The sequence below is a fragment of the Cucumis melo genome, chromosome 4 (genome assembly GCF_025177605.1).
Source record: "Cucumis melo cultivar AY chromosome 4, USDA_Cmelo_AY_1.0, whole genome shotgun sequence".
Lineage (NCBI taxonomy): Eukaryota > Viridiplantae > Streptophyta > Magnoliopsida > Cucurbitales > Cucurbitaceae > Cucumis > Cucumis melo.
This window is the reverse complement of record NC_066860.1, coordinates 32,899,211-32,913,325: the sequence shown is the minus strand read 5'-3', so window position 1 is coordinate 32,913,325 and position 14,115 is coordinate 32,899,211. Positions and strand designations below refer to the sequence as shown.

The following is a 14,115-nucleotide window of genomic DNA, read 5'->3' as shown; positions in this document are numbered from 1 at the left end:
CTTTGATCTTGACGTCGAATCATGAACGTCCATATTCCCGTTTACTTTCCCCACATGAGGTTCTCGCATTTCAATTGCTTTGGTGATGTCAACTTTTATTTATTTATTTTTAGTTTAAAATCAAATAAATACGTCCATTTATTTGCATAATTTCGTGGATAATTAACCTATTAACTTTATACATTTATTAAAAGTCTTTTTGGTTAAATTAAAATTTTGGTGACGAGGTTTGTGTTTATTTGATTCATTCATTTTAAATAATAAAATTTAGTGTTAGATATTTATATTAAATTTATTAACTTTTGGATAAATCAATAAAGATATTTATATTAGATTTGTTTTTAAGCTTAAGTATTGGCTCGACTAATAATTCTATATGGTATCAAAGTCGATAATTGAATGAGTTTATGTGTTAACATTTTCTTCTCCGATCGATAAAATACAAGATTTTATAATGGATTATATTTAAAAGTTCAACAAACAAATTTATAGTTTAGTTGATTTTATATTAGTTATTGAACTTTTAATTTAGCTATTCAATCTTTAATTTTCTTTTTATAAAAAAATTATCCATTTGTTGAAAAAATAAAACTGTTTACTTTAATTATTGAACTTAAATTAAAAAAAAAAAACAATTTTCATTTTTCTCAGGCTCTAAGAAATATATAATTTACTATTTGGTGGAGGAAAAGGAAATATTCCTTTGAAATGAAATGGGATCTAAAGTTCTAACTTCTAAACTAAATAAATTCCTTTATATATATATATATATATATATATATATATATATATATATTATATAGTGGTCACGCTGACGGCTGACTAATTAAAAGCTAAATTTAATGTCATTAAAACAACCAATTTTTTCAAAAATAATATCTTTAGTCTTTTTTTTTTTTCTTCCCATTTCCACTAAATTATTTGTTTTATTTTTTAAATAGATAAAAATTAAAATCATATGGAAATAACCCCCACCCACTCCTTTTTTCACAACTTTTTTTTTTTCTCTTTTGTGTTTGTCTTGTGTTTTGTTCATTCATGCAAGTACAATCAAACTCCAATACCACACAATACTTACTTTATTTGGCTAATGGAAAAAAAAAATCTAATATCTGTACATTCCAAAAAAAGTACAAAGTAAAGTAACTTTTTTGTGTGTGTGTGTGTGTCAATGAAAATGAAATGAATGTAGATTAAATATACAGTTAGATAATTGTACAAATTTGGGTTCAACTTTTCCACTTAATTAAAAATATTTTAGGTAAGGTTTGTGAGTAGGTTTGGTAGCAAGAGACAATTAAAAATTTTGGCCATATTTTTAATTAATTCATAACGGTGAACATTGTAAGAAACTTAGTTTAGCTCCTTAAAAATCGAAATTTGGATCTTCATCTTCATAATTGTTGAATGAATTTTATTTCTAACAAAAACAAACCATTATTCGTTGCATAACCTAATCAAGATACAACATATTTTTTTTTTCTAACTTTCCTATGATAGAAAAATAGACGACAATGATGTTGTTGACTTTTCATTTCATTTCCATTAAATTATGTTTGGATTGAAACCACACACAAATTTCAACCAAATAAGAAAATTCAAAGCTACAATAATATACTCAAACCTAACCACAAAAAAGTACCTTGATCTAACCATAACATCAAGAATAAATTGTTTTAAAATGGTTACAATAAAAATGTCCTAAACCCAACCAAAAGATAATAACAAAAATATAAAGAAAGGACCCAAATAACCTAACCCACTTTCAAACTAATTATTATTTTGTAGTTTTCTTTGACTATTTGATATTATCATCTCCTTTCACTTATTAGCTTACGTTTTCTAAGGCTTAGATTAAATTAAACACGAATGAACGATAAGAAATAGAGATTTCTTAAACAAGAGAATTACTCAAACAATGATATTATTCTATTATCGCACCTTTCGATATGACCTAAAACTTTAAGCAATAGAGATTCAAACCTAATCGAACCGATCTCAAACACGAACATACCCTAATAATTCCACCTCATTGCAACATACAAAAATAAAAAATAAAAAAAATTGTCCCCTTGGAAATAAAAGTGGGGGAGAATGAAATGTGGAATAGAAGGCAATGAAGTAAAAGTGGTGAAATGTAAATGGCCTAATATTTCGGTACTTAGCTATGAAGAAAGAAAGTGTCCTTGCATTGCATGTATTGCGCCGACGGGAAAGGATATGGCAAAAGCCCCTCCCATAAAGAAACCCAACTTTTTCTGTTCCTTTTTTTTTTCTTATTTGTAGAAAAATAGTGTTATTTAATTGTGAATAAAAAAAGAAAGAAAGAAAAGGGTAAAAATAAAATGAGTTTATATACAATGCTTTTCGTGAAAGGCAAATGTTTGTTCCTAAAAATATGAAAGAAAAAAAAGTGAATAAAAAAAAAAGGAACTTCGATTAGTGGATGATGAATCATATGAAGTGGCATTAGATTCGAATCTTTTATGTAAAGTTCGGATCTCCCAATAATTCTTTCCTTAAAATATATATATAAATACACCATATTCTTTTGTGAAGTTGTTTTCCTTTATTATGATAAGAAATGCAATCCTTTTCTTGGTTTTTATTTTTGCTAAATTTTATATTGAGGTAAAAAAAAAAAAATAATTATAAACTTGGGGATCATATTTTTGAAACACTCAATCAATATCAACCAAAAGGTTAGTATACAAAAATGAGCTAGGGTATAATCTCTTAGTTGGCTTTTTTCCATTGTTTGTTAGTTTATATAGAAAAATATTATTGTAAAATAGACAACATTACATTGGTAATGAAGGTATTAAATTGGTAGGGACTATATTGAAATTGGAAAGAATGTTCACATCCATGAAATTGAGTGTTTAAAAAAGCGAAGGGAAAAAAAACATCCATTCCATACAAATCCGTTCACATTTACTTTTGTATTTTTTTTTTTTTTTTGTTTTTCTTGAGACGACATTTACTTTTGTAATTGATTGATACCAAAAAAGCTATGGTGATTCCTCCACGTGCCACTCTCTAAACTCATCCAAATGCATGTGAAAATCATTTACATATCCAAAACCAATAATTGTTTAAATCCTTCTATTCAATTCTTCTAAAAACTAAATAAACAAATAAATAAACCCTCAACTCAATATGTTGATTTATTGTTGATTTTTTTTTTAAAAAAAAACATATTCACCAAGTCTTTTTTAAAATTGTAAAATTAAAATTTACTGAAAATAACTGGACTAGAATTAGCCAATCGAAAGTAATACATAATTAAAAATGACAAAAATTCAAATTACAAGAGAAATATTAAGTTGGCTTTAAACAAATATAATGAAGTGATAGGCAGCAATTTTAGTGGGAATGTAGGCATAAAGTGCTTCCTAGCTAGCTCCCTTCTTTCCTTTATCCTTTTGTAATTTTTGTTTGTACACATTTTAAAAGAAAAAAAAAACAATGAATGGTTATTAAATAATATATTGAACATTGCCTAAAAATGATCATCAATGTGTGATGTAAAGGATGACAAAAACAAAGAATTTCTAGAAGAGAAAGTTAGGTAAGAAATATTGAAGAATTAAATTACTTTTTATCTTCCTTTGTGAGTATAGATTTAAATATTTAATTATTTGCTTGTAATGTAATTTACTCTTCAAAATATATATTATATAAACATTCTTTCTTATTAAAACACTTAACCTAAGATTTCGAAACTCTAATTTCACCTTTCCCCCTATTTTTGTTTCAATACCAAACAATTTTAAAATATCGTTTTTCATCTATATTTGAAATTTGTCTAATTTTAATCAATATTTAATAAATCTTAAATTTAGTCTCCACTACTATTTGTTATCGATATTTTTTGAAACTCTATTAATTGACCATAACATTACAAGTTTTTGAAAACATATTAACGTATTACATTTGATTTATTTAACCAATTTTAACTATATATATATATATATATATATAACCGAAAGTGGATTTATTAAGGGACCAGGGCACGTGATCCCTCTCCCACATTATCGATTTTTGTATTTTAATATTAATTTTGAAGTGTAGATTAAAATATATATTAAATAAAGTTTTATCTTACCTAAATTATAGTTATGCTATATCGGTAACTTTGAGATTTCAATTCTTACCTAATGCAACTATTTTCACGATATAATATCAAATTTCTTTAAGTTTCAATAATTTACTAAAAAGAAGATGTACTATTTTTTAAAAGGAAAAAAATTATCTAACTAAGATAAAATCGAAATTTCAATGTTTTCTTAAAATGAAGATAATTTTTTTAAAAAGAAAATAAAAAAAACCTAATTAAGATAAAATACTGATTTAAGAAAATTCACATATTTACTTTACAAAAAAAATCATATGAAAATTGTCGGTCTTTCTTTATTGTTACAAATGTAGTGAATATTATTAGAATATAGTGAAACATCGAAATATTTTCTAATTTGTTTATTATATAGTGTTCGGTGTCTCTTATATAAAACTTTTAGATCCGTCGATTCTTTATTGTCCATGATCTGTCTTTTGTTTTAGTGTCCACATATTGCTAAATGGGGGGGGGGGGGGGGGGGGGTTTCTAATTCTTCTTCAAGTTTTGAAGCTTCTGTTGTTATCCCATATTGAATATTCACCGTTGTTGGTGTTGTTTCCGACTTTGGAAGCTCAGGCAAATGAAACGTCTTTTTCCAAAAAAAAAACGAAGAAACATCAATAATAAACTACACCTATTATTTATTAAGAAGTATAATTGAAAACAAATATGCATTAAAGAAAAAGAGTTTGAAGATAATTCAAAATTTAATTTTGCTATAAAAAATAATAATTCCGTAAAATGGGAATGATGAGGCAGTAGAAGTACAATGTGTCAGTGAAGAATGTTTTTTTTTTTTTTTTTTTTTTTTTTTTTTTTTTTTAAATTATATATATAGAATTTTAATTAAAAAAAAAAAAGAGAGAGAGAGAGAGAGAAAAGGGATGAGGGGAAGTTAGTGAGTGGGACACCGAAAGGTGAGGCGAAGAAAGTTGAAAGGTGTGGTTCCCAAAAGGGGGTCTACAGTTGGAGCCGTTATTAACCCCATATGCCTCACACTTCCTTCCTTCCTTCCTTCCTTCTTTTCTTTCTTTTTATTTTTTTAATTTCCCACCCTCTTTTTTTCTCTCTTTTTTCTTTCTTTATTATTCTATTCAATTAAATACTTTTCCCAGTTTCCCCCTTCTCAATTTCAATTTTTATTTTTAACTTTTTCTTCCCCATTTTGTCTCCTCATCTCTCTGCAATTCAACCTTTACAGATATCAATTTAAACTGACCAAAAGAAAAAATAAGGATGGGAAAATAAAAATATTCTGAGAATGTGATGATAGAGAAAAAAGGAGATGTGCAATAAAATTATTTAATTTTAATTTTACATATAGTACAGATGTGGAATTTAATAAGATGCATAATAATGAATGTGTGAAAGGACTTGAGTGAATAGAATACATTGTTCTTTATCTTTATCAACAACCATTACCTTTTTGAAACAGTGGATTTTGATATGTCTCTTCTTCATCATCATCATGGAATGTACACCAGTTTTAGGTTAAATGTTACATTCTTCTTCTTCTCTTTTTCCACTGCCCTAACATATATATTCGATTGTAATATCAATTTTCTCTTAATGTATATGTGAAATTATCGAAAATTGAAATGAGTTTGACCATTTTCATCCCATTCTATATACTAGATGAAGATATGTGAACAAGATTTTACTACATTTAAAAATAAACGAGATTTTTCTTTTAAAACGTTCACATCTCAAACCTAATTAAGAGTGAAAAGAAAAATGATGGCCATTAGAGAAAAGGAGGGGAGGGGTGTAAGAAGGAACTAGGTGGAGTGATTATGAGAGAATAATAAAGTTTAGGGTAATTTACAAATGTTAAACAACTAACATGATTAGCTAGCTTTGCTTTGCCTTGTGTTCAATCAATCATTTAATATTTTCATAACTTTATGATTCAAATCACATTTATCAAATCTCCAAAAGATCTCTATCATAAACCATCTATCTTATCATATCTACCTAATTTTTAATGTGTTTTCTATTTGTTTTTTAAAATGTCCCAAAAGCCCATTTAGCCTACGACATATATACACACGTAACCTCGTTAACGATAAAACCTGAAAATTTGGTTCAGTTTGGATGTAGACTCTAAGTTTGACTTTTGATTTTAAATTAAATTGAAATGAGTTCTCTAATTTATAAAATTTAGACAATGTAATAAACATGTGTTTAGATTTGTATAAAGATTTATTTCTCTTTTGTAGTTACTTAATATGGGACTGATATGGATTTAAATATATGTATATTTAATCCAAGTTATAAACAATAGGAAAAAAAAAAAAAAAACTAAGAAGTTAAGTTTCATTGCCCTAAATTACATATGAATTATATTTTATGAGCCAAACTACTTTTAAAAGGTTATACTTAGTTGTACTAAAAATATATATATATTTTTATCATTTTAAGAACAATATTTTAGTGATTAAGAAAAGAAAAAAATCATGAGTTAATCATATTTCTCATGCATTTTGATTTTTTTTCAAATAATCATACCCCAAAGAAATGAAAATCAATCAATCGAAGCCATTTTTAAAGAAATCAATCAATTGTCAACCGAACAACAACTATTAATATTGTTATTTTTGTCATATTAGCTGAGAGTATAATACTATCTTTTACATCATGGCTCTTCCATATTGTTGAAAGAAATTTTGATGTTCTTCATTATGCTCAAATGTCTATTTTTCATCGATCTTGCATGAACGAAACTGTTTCTATTATTTAAACGCTAAGAAGGGAGTGCATATATTTTTTCTCTAATTTTGTAATGAAATAAAGTTTTAGAAGAAAGCTATGGTTCTTATTGTTATTTAAATAAGCAAAGTAGAGGATTTTGGTACAAACAAGCTAAGTTAATAAAATTGGATACTTTTATTTTCCTTCAACATCTGCCCTTCTAAACTAAGACAAAAATGTAAAAAGAATATTTTCTCTCTCTTTTCCAATAAGAAAAGTAAAGCACATATTTTTATTTCAGTTAGTTACATTATGTTTGTATTAACTAGAAAAAGTGTTTTTCCAATAAGTCATTTCTATTTTTATTAATTAAATTTTTTTAAAATATATGTATTCTATTTTAAGTTATTGTTTTCCCATATGACTTATTTTTAAAATTAATTATTTGAAAAAGTTGAACTAAACAAATTTGATTTTTTTTTTTAACGAGTTTTATATTTTATAATCTATGATTTTCTCTTCTTTTAAAAAAAATCATTAAGAAATTTGCCCACTTCTGCCCACTAGCTCACCTTTTTGTCTTTGTAATTATGTTTGCTTGATGCTTAGGGTTAATGGGTTTGGCTTTTCTTAAATTTCAAATAATTTTATTCATGAAAATTCCTTTGTTATTGATTCTTAAACGAAATTAATCTTAATTACAAATATAATCTCTAAAATAAAATAGTGATGGATTCTTCTTAAAGGAAAAACTAACAAAAAAAATTCTCTTAATTTTACGAATTATATCCTACTGATAACGTTAAAAATGTTATCTCGTTATGTCTATAGTTCTAGACTATTTCTATATTCTATGTATTTATTTGATTATTCTATAAGTTTCAAGCATTCAAAACGTAAAATAAAATATTACAAAATAAATGGTGTACCATACGTAGTTTTAAAGTTTTTCTAATGCATACTATAAATGATAATTAAACTCGAACATTATAAGATAAAATGGACATATTGAGATTGACATTTAAGGAGTGTTACATTCATTAAAGTAAATTCACTGTCCAAACATGCAAAGTATTAAACTATTTACGAACTATGATTATATCTCACATTTGCTTGAGTGTTTATTTTTGTATTTCAAGGGTTAATTGGATATGTCGAATCATGGGCCATTAACCGTGGCCCAGTTAGATTGAACACAACAATGTCGGCCCAAGTTGGGTTAAAAGGCCCACTCCTCCTAGTTTGTACGGCAACGGAATTAGGCATCTCAAAGTTTAGTTTATGAAATTAATTTTTTTTTTTGGTAAGTTATTGAAGGTCGAAATAATTACTATTTTTCTAACCACAGTATTTTTCGTATCATTTTTAGATATAGTGTAATGAATTAAAATATTGATAAAATATACCAAAATTTCTAACACTTTTTTTTTTATTTATTTTTCTTTTTGGGTTGAAAAACGTGTGGTTTATTATTTATTTAAAAATTAAAAAATTATCTTTAAAACTGTACAAAATTCCGCGAAATTTACTATACGAACTATTTTAATTAAAAGCTGGAAATGAATAAAACAGCCTCGAAGGAAAATTGAAGAAGAAAAGGACAGCATCGATATTTGAAGTCAGATTAATCAATCATCAAACTCCTTCCTCTTAAAAATTCCGACTTTGTTTGATTCCTTGCTAAGGAACCGATTACGCGCACGGAAAATCGATTTTATTTCACTTCTGATTGTCCGCCGGATCCTTGCCTTTTCCGGTCGGAGGATTCTTCATCCTAGGGTTTTGCTTTTGTTCGTAATTATCTCTTCTCTATTTCATCCTTTAACCCCAGGATCAACCATCCTTCCGACCCATGTTCAAGTTTTGGTATCATTTCTTTCTCCTTTTCATGCTTAATTTCATGTATTTTAACACCTGATTCATTTTCTTGTTTAAGCTGCTTTCTCAACTTCGCCTTTGAATTGATTTTAGATCGAACTTGGTTTCTTGATTGGTTCTCGATTTTGTTAGTCAATTGGAAAAATAGTTTGAGGTTTTTGTGGCTGTCAATTGAGGGGTTTAATTTCCTTTCTTCAAGTGTCTGCTGGATTTGTGCGGTATTTGCTTTTAGTCTCTGTTTTTCTTTTCCAATTATTGCAAAGGTGAGCTTTTGGGTGTTCGATATCGCTGAGTGTTAGTGGGTCTTGTTTCGTTTGAGGTTTATTAGGGATAGATATACTATGCGTAGAGCTTGGTCGGACTGAATTCAAGCATTTTCAACCCCTTCTATACCGTGTTGGCACTTGGGAAGCCAATTTCTTGGGTCCCAAAGAGGGTATAACCTTAGAGCCAGTTTCTTCAAAGAGTATTTGATATGAGATGTGATGGACTTAAATGCAAGCGAAAAATATATCATTTATAAAGTTCGTACTTCCATCCGAATTCGGCACTACTATATATTTTTTTTATTACTGAACACTTTATTCGACCTGACTTTCTTGTGGATTGTTCGTACTTCCCCTTAGATCAGTTGATAGTAAATGTTTTGTTCTTAGTTGCAACAACTTTTGTTGAATGATGATTTGATCCGAGTCCTTTTAATCCCTTGTTTATTTTATGCTACTTGGATAGTCGTTGACACCTTTGATTATTTTTGTATCGACCTTCAGGGGATCTCAGGAGGAACAGGTCCGCCCTCCACCAGATGTTTCCACACAATCATGGTATCCACCATCTGTTAGCTCCTCTCGCCCTGGAACTCCAGGTAGCACCTCCTCCAACCATTCCAGTTCACAAAGGCTTTCTGATAGGCCACAATCTCCATCACACGTTTCACCTGCTGAAGCTGCAGGCATTATTTCTGCATTGAAAGACAAAAGGTAAAACCAAAAGTCCATGACTACCACAAACTATGCTTGTGGCAACTTCGTTCTTTGATTCTCAGCCACTGCAGTCATATTTAAAAGTGTTTGCATGTATTCCATCGATGTATTAGGTTGTTTCTTTCTTAACAAATAAAGATAGTAATGCTACTAGTAACGTTCTCTCTATAGAAATCTCTATGCAAATTCTGAAGTTTCTCTAGTCATGCCTTTGAAGCTATCCATTTGATAACACTCTCACGGTACTCACACCCTTTTCTCTTAAACAAATAACCTAAAAGTTGCTCGTGAGCTATTGAGGCTTTTGGCAGGAAGCACCAAACTAAATTGAAATCTTGGAGAAGAGAAAAGATCACATGGCTTGAGCATAGGAACAATGGAGGAAAAGAAAAAATTGAAAAAAATTTCCCCATGGCTGAGACTTGCTGGTTGGTCATAAATGGTGTGATGGTGTGCCTTCTAGAAGGCATTTCAGCTATTGAGGCCCACCCAACAAGTGATTCCTACAGAAAAATCTATCGTCCTTGGTACTCCAGTGATCTAGATGTAGAGACTTCAATCCATAAAATGAGCTCTACACGGGTGATCTACTGATCTTTAGATTGGTCTAGTGTTCATAGGATTTGATCGAAGATGGGATTTTCCCCCCTAAGGAAAATAATTTTCCTATTTCTCCAGAGCAATAAGCGTACTTTCTCAATTTCCCTTCTGGTACTAAGATTCTAGAAAAAAAGAACTTTCATCGTATCGGTGCTCGAAATCTGTTATAAGTAATAGAGATAACTCTTAAATATTCCACCCATCAATTGTTTTAGAAACTAGAGTTCTCTCATTGCGGTTTTTTATGGTTAGTTTTCACGTCTTCATAATTGGGGCAATTCGTTTTTACTACATTATGAGTAAAGGCAAGTTTACTAATTTATCCTACAAGTTTTATTAGAAGGCATTACCATCATGTTCATATATGTGCTCTTGTGCTAAAGTCAATGTCTGGAATGATGAGAAGTTATTTGTTTGTTTTCTTGATTCTCTCATTTGTGATCGCTCTTGGTTAAACTCTCAATAATTTAGTGTTAATAATCTTTTTATCATTTGGAAGAGGTTTTTGTAATCTCCATTGGCTAGGGGCTTGACTTTCCTCCCCTTTTTTGAGAATCCGTACCATCCACTAAACTGTTTCCTCCCATTTTTCTTCCTTGCTTTCTTTCTAATTGAAACTCCAAACTTCTACCTTTAATATCTCTTCCTTTTATTTTTTGGATGATGACATTCTTTTAGTGATCATTCTTGTATACACCTATGGTGTTTGCTTGTCTATGGGTCCTGTTAACCATTTTTTTTTTAAAAAAATTAATGTTATATTTTGTGGCAGTTATGAATTTCCTGAACCAGATTAGAACATTCTTTGTTTCATCATTTGAGGATATTGATCACTCTTTTTTTCTTCCCTTTTAAATTTGGTCAGTGTTGATGAGTTACGAAAGCTTTTGTCAGACAAGGATTCATATAATCAATTTTTCCTTTCACTTGACCAGGTCAAAATTCAGAACAATGTAAGTTACCATTTTCTTTCTTAAATCTTGAACTTCTTTAATTGCGAAGCTGAAATGTAAGAAATTTAAGTTTGAAGGTTAATTTGATTGTTTCTAATAGAAGATAACTAATATGGTCGTCTGAAGGTTCTCCAATGTCTTGAGCAGATTATTTATCTGTTTATTCATGCTGTCTGTTTCTCATTCCATACTAGCTAAATGTAGAATATTTTCTTTAACTTTCCTAGTTTACTGTCTTAAGCGTAGCATATTCATCCTCTATCTTCATATTATCTCAATGAATAGTTCATTTCTTGTTCAAACAAAGCATTGCATATTCATCTTGAAGAAACTTCTATTTAGAGGTAGTGCTATAACTTGGTCTCCAAAGCCTAATACACCCTGAAGTCTCATTTAGACTGAGTGAGTAATAACTGTCGTAGACTGGGGCTGTTCTAGTGTCTACTTCTGTTCCAAGGTCGGATCAGAAATCCTTCTTGGCTTTTGTAAAGCAAGGTAATCAAATAGGATTGTAAGTTCCACAGTGAACTGTCCATGTGAAAGGAACAGCAAGCTCTGACACAATGCATTCTTAACTTATATTAAAACTTGACTGGATTTTCATTCTTGTATGATATCTTTCTTGGCTTAGAATTTGTTAAGCTTGGACATATTTTCTATTAAAGGTGGAAATTATCAACATGGCCACAAATAGGATTGTAGGAGGAAGTAACTTTTAATATGTTGTGTGTATATATAAATTAAATTTCCTTGCTGAAGCCTGGAAGGTTTAGGCCTGGATCACTTCTTTTATGGATCTCCCATCTGTGGAGGCAGATCAAGATTGATATCTCAATTGCATTGGGAAAAGAGTTTGAGCGCCGCATTGTGCATTAACCTCTAACCATCAAGCCCTTGTCTATGTTGGGAAGCTGCTTGCTGTCCCTTCAGTTTCTAAGAGTCAGAGCCATCACTTCTTAACAGAGAAACTTTGCAACTATACCAGTTGTATGTGTCAAAACCATCATTTTAATAACTGTTTGATTCATGGTTTCTGATGTTTGTTAGGTCCATATTATGTCTCTCTTATGAAAGTGTCATCGCAGCTTATACACTGAATTATAATACAATGGTGTTTCTAATGTTTCTTCCCTTCATAAATTAAACTATTCCTGACTGGGTTTTTCTTCTTTTCATTTTTTATTATCTGTCACCAGCTGAGAGATGAGCTGCGTAAGGAGACTCTTCAGCTTGCTAGTAAGTAACATATCTTTATTTTTTGTAATGACTTTTATGATTTCCTTTTCTTCTAATCACTTCTTTACTCTACAAATATGAACCGTGATTTTAACTTTAAAAGGTGAGAACTTGGAAAAGGAACCACGCATCATGGAACTGAGAAATCAGGTATGGGATTATCAGAAGATAGTGCATTTTCTTGCTTTGTTGTATTAAGTATTAGCTCGCTCTTCATGCTGTCTCCCTTTTGTATATTATCTCACAGTGCAGCATTATTCGGACTACTGAACTGGCTGCGGCCAAGGAGAAGCTAAACGAACTTGACCAAAAGAAAGAGGAGATTTTGAAGCTCTGTTCTCCTGCTTCACTTCTACGAAGACTTCAAGGTATATCGTAATGGTGGTAGTCTTTTGGGTATTGTAATCATTGATAATTACCAACAAACCTGCCAAGGAAACCGGGCCTACAAGAAACATTCCTTTCTATGTTAACAAATAGAGGAGTCTAGAGCTATTGAGAGATCCTAGTGTAGATATATTCTAAGGGTTTGTTTGGGTTAACTTTTTAAGTGCTTTAAATATATATCTATAAGTACTTGAAAGTCGTTCCAAGATTACAAGAGGTAGTGTGGTTTGGAACTCCCTTGAGATCCTCTACCTGAGAATTAATTTCAACAGGTTGGATTTGCTTTGCTTGCCTGTTGAAAATTGTTTTTGATTTTCTGTTGTGAATCCACTCTCTTACATGTTATTGAAGAAGTTCACTTTGAACAAAATCATTATTCCTCCGTCTTAAAATGAATTGTTAGGAAGTTCCCTTTTAGAATTAGAGAAGACACTTTCAAGTTCTCCTGTTGTAGCATTTTCACGCACCATAGAAAATTTCAACTATATATCTGGTCATGTCATGTTATTCAAATATCAAAGGGTTTTGTTTGCAGAGAGTATGAAGGAGACCGAAGAAGAGTCAGACAACCTGCACAGGCAGCTTCTTGATAGAGAGATAGATTTGAGTTCTTTTACTCATAAATACAAGAAGCTTCGTATTAATTACCACCAGCGAGCTCTCATTCAACTTGCTGCTAAAACCACCTGAAACTTAAAAGAACTCTGACAGTGGCAGTCAATGTATATTCTTACCGACGAATTTTACTGCCTTTACTGCTTAGGTTGAAATCATTTGAACCCCAGATGGGTTCTCTATCAAGTGCGTGTCTTTCCTCTAGTGAACGTCTGTTCGTTTTACTGATGATAATAAATTGATTCTTTTTCATTTTGATGTTCTTCCCTCATTTCCTTGTCGTTGTAAAATGATATTTGTCCTCTTTTTGTTTCACATTATTTTTCTTTTCTATACATAGTTTACAAGGTTGCTAGTTAACTATGCTTCTGAATTTTTTTTAGTACTCTTATATAGTTGTACTTTATTAGTGAATTATCAGATCTTTTATTGGGCTGCTTACGAGTCTAAATTACATTTTGCTCTTTTATGTTTCCAAGTGCACATTATTACGAAGCTTTTTTTGTGAGCTGATGGGAATAACAAGTTAATAAATGTTTTAAGTCATCCGATCCAATTTTCCCAAGTTACCCAATTTGTCGAACACATCAGTTTACATAAATTATATTAGTAAAAATATCATATGCTATGTATTATTTGAATAATGGTATTG

General features: G+C 30.0%; 1 protein-coding gene across 1 annotated transcript; it reads left to right on the top strand.

The window, feature by feature from the left end:
• The first annotated feature begins 8,321 nt into the window (after positions 1-8,321).
• LOC103486542 (vacuolar protein-sorting-associated protein 37 homolog 2-like) lies at positions 8,322-13,715 on the top strand. The gene is made up of 7 exons (XM_008444541.3): positions 8,322-8,677; positions 9,460-9,669; positions 11,138-11,225; positions 12,422-12,461; positions 12,565-12,611; positions 12,709-12,829; positions 13,384-13,715. Exons 1-7 carry the CDS (start codon positions 8,664-8,666, stop codon positions 13,536-13,538), a joined length of 675 nt encoding a protein of 224 aa, XP_008442763.1. The 5' UTR covers positions 8,322-8,663; the 3' UTR covers positions 13,539-13,715.
• The last annotated feature ends 400 nt before the right edge of the window (positions 13,716-14,115 follow it).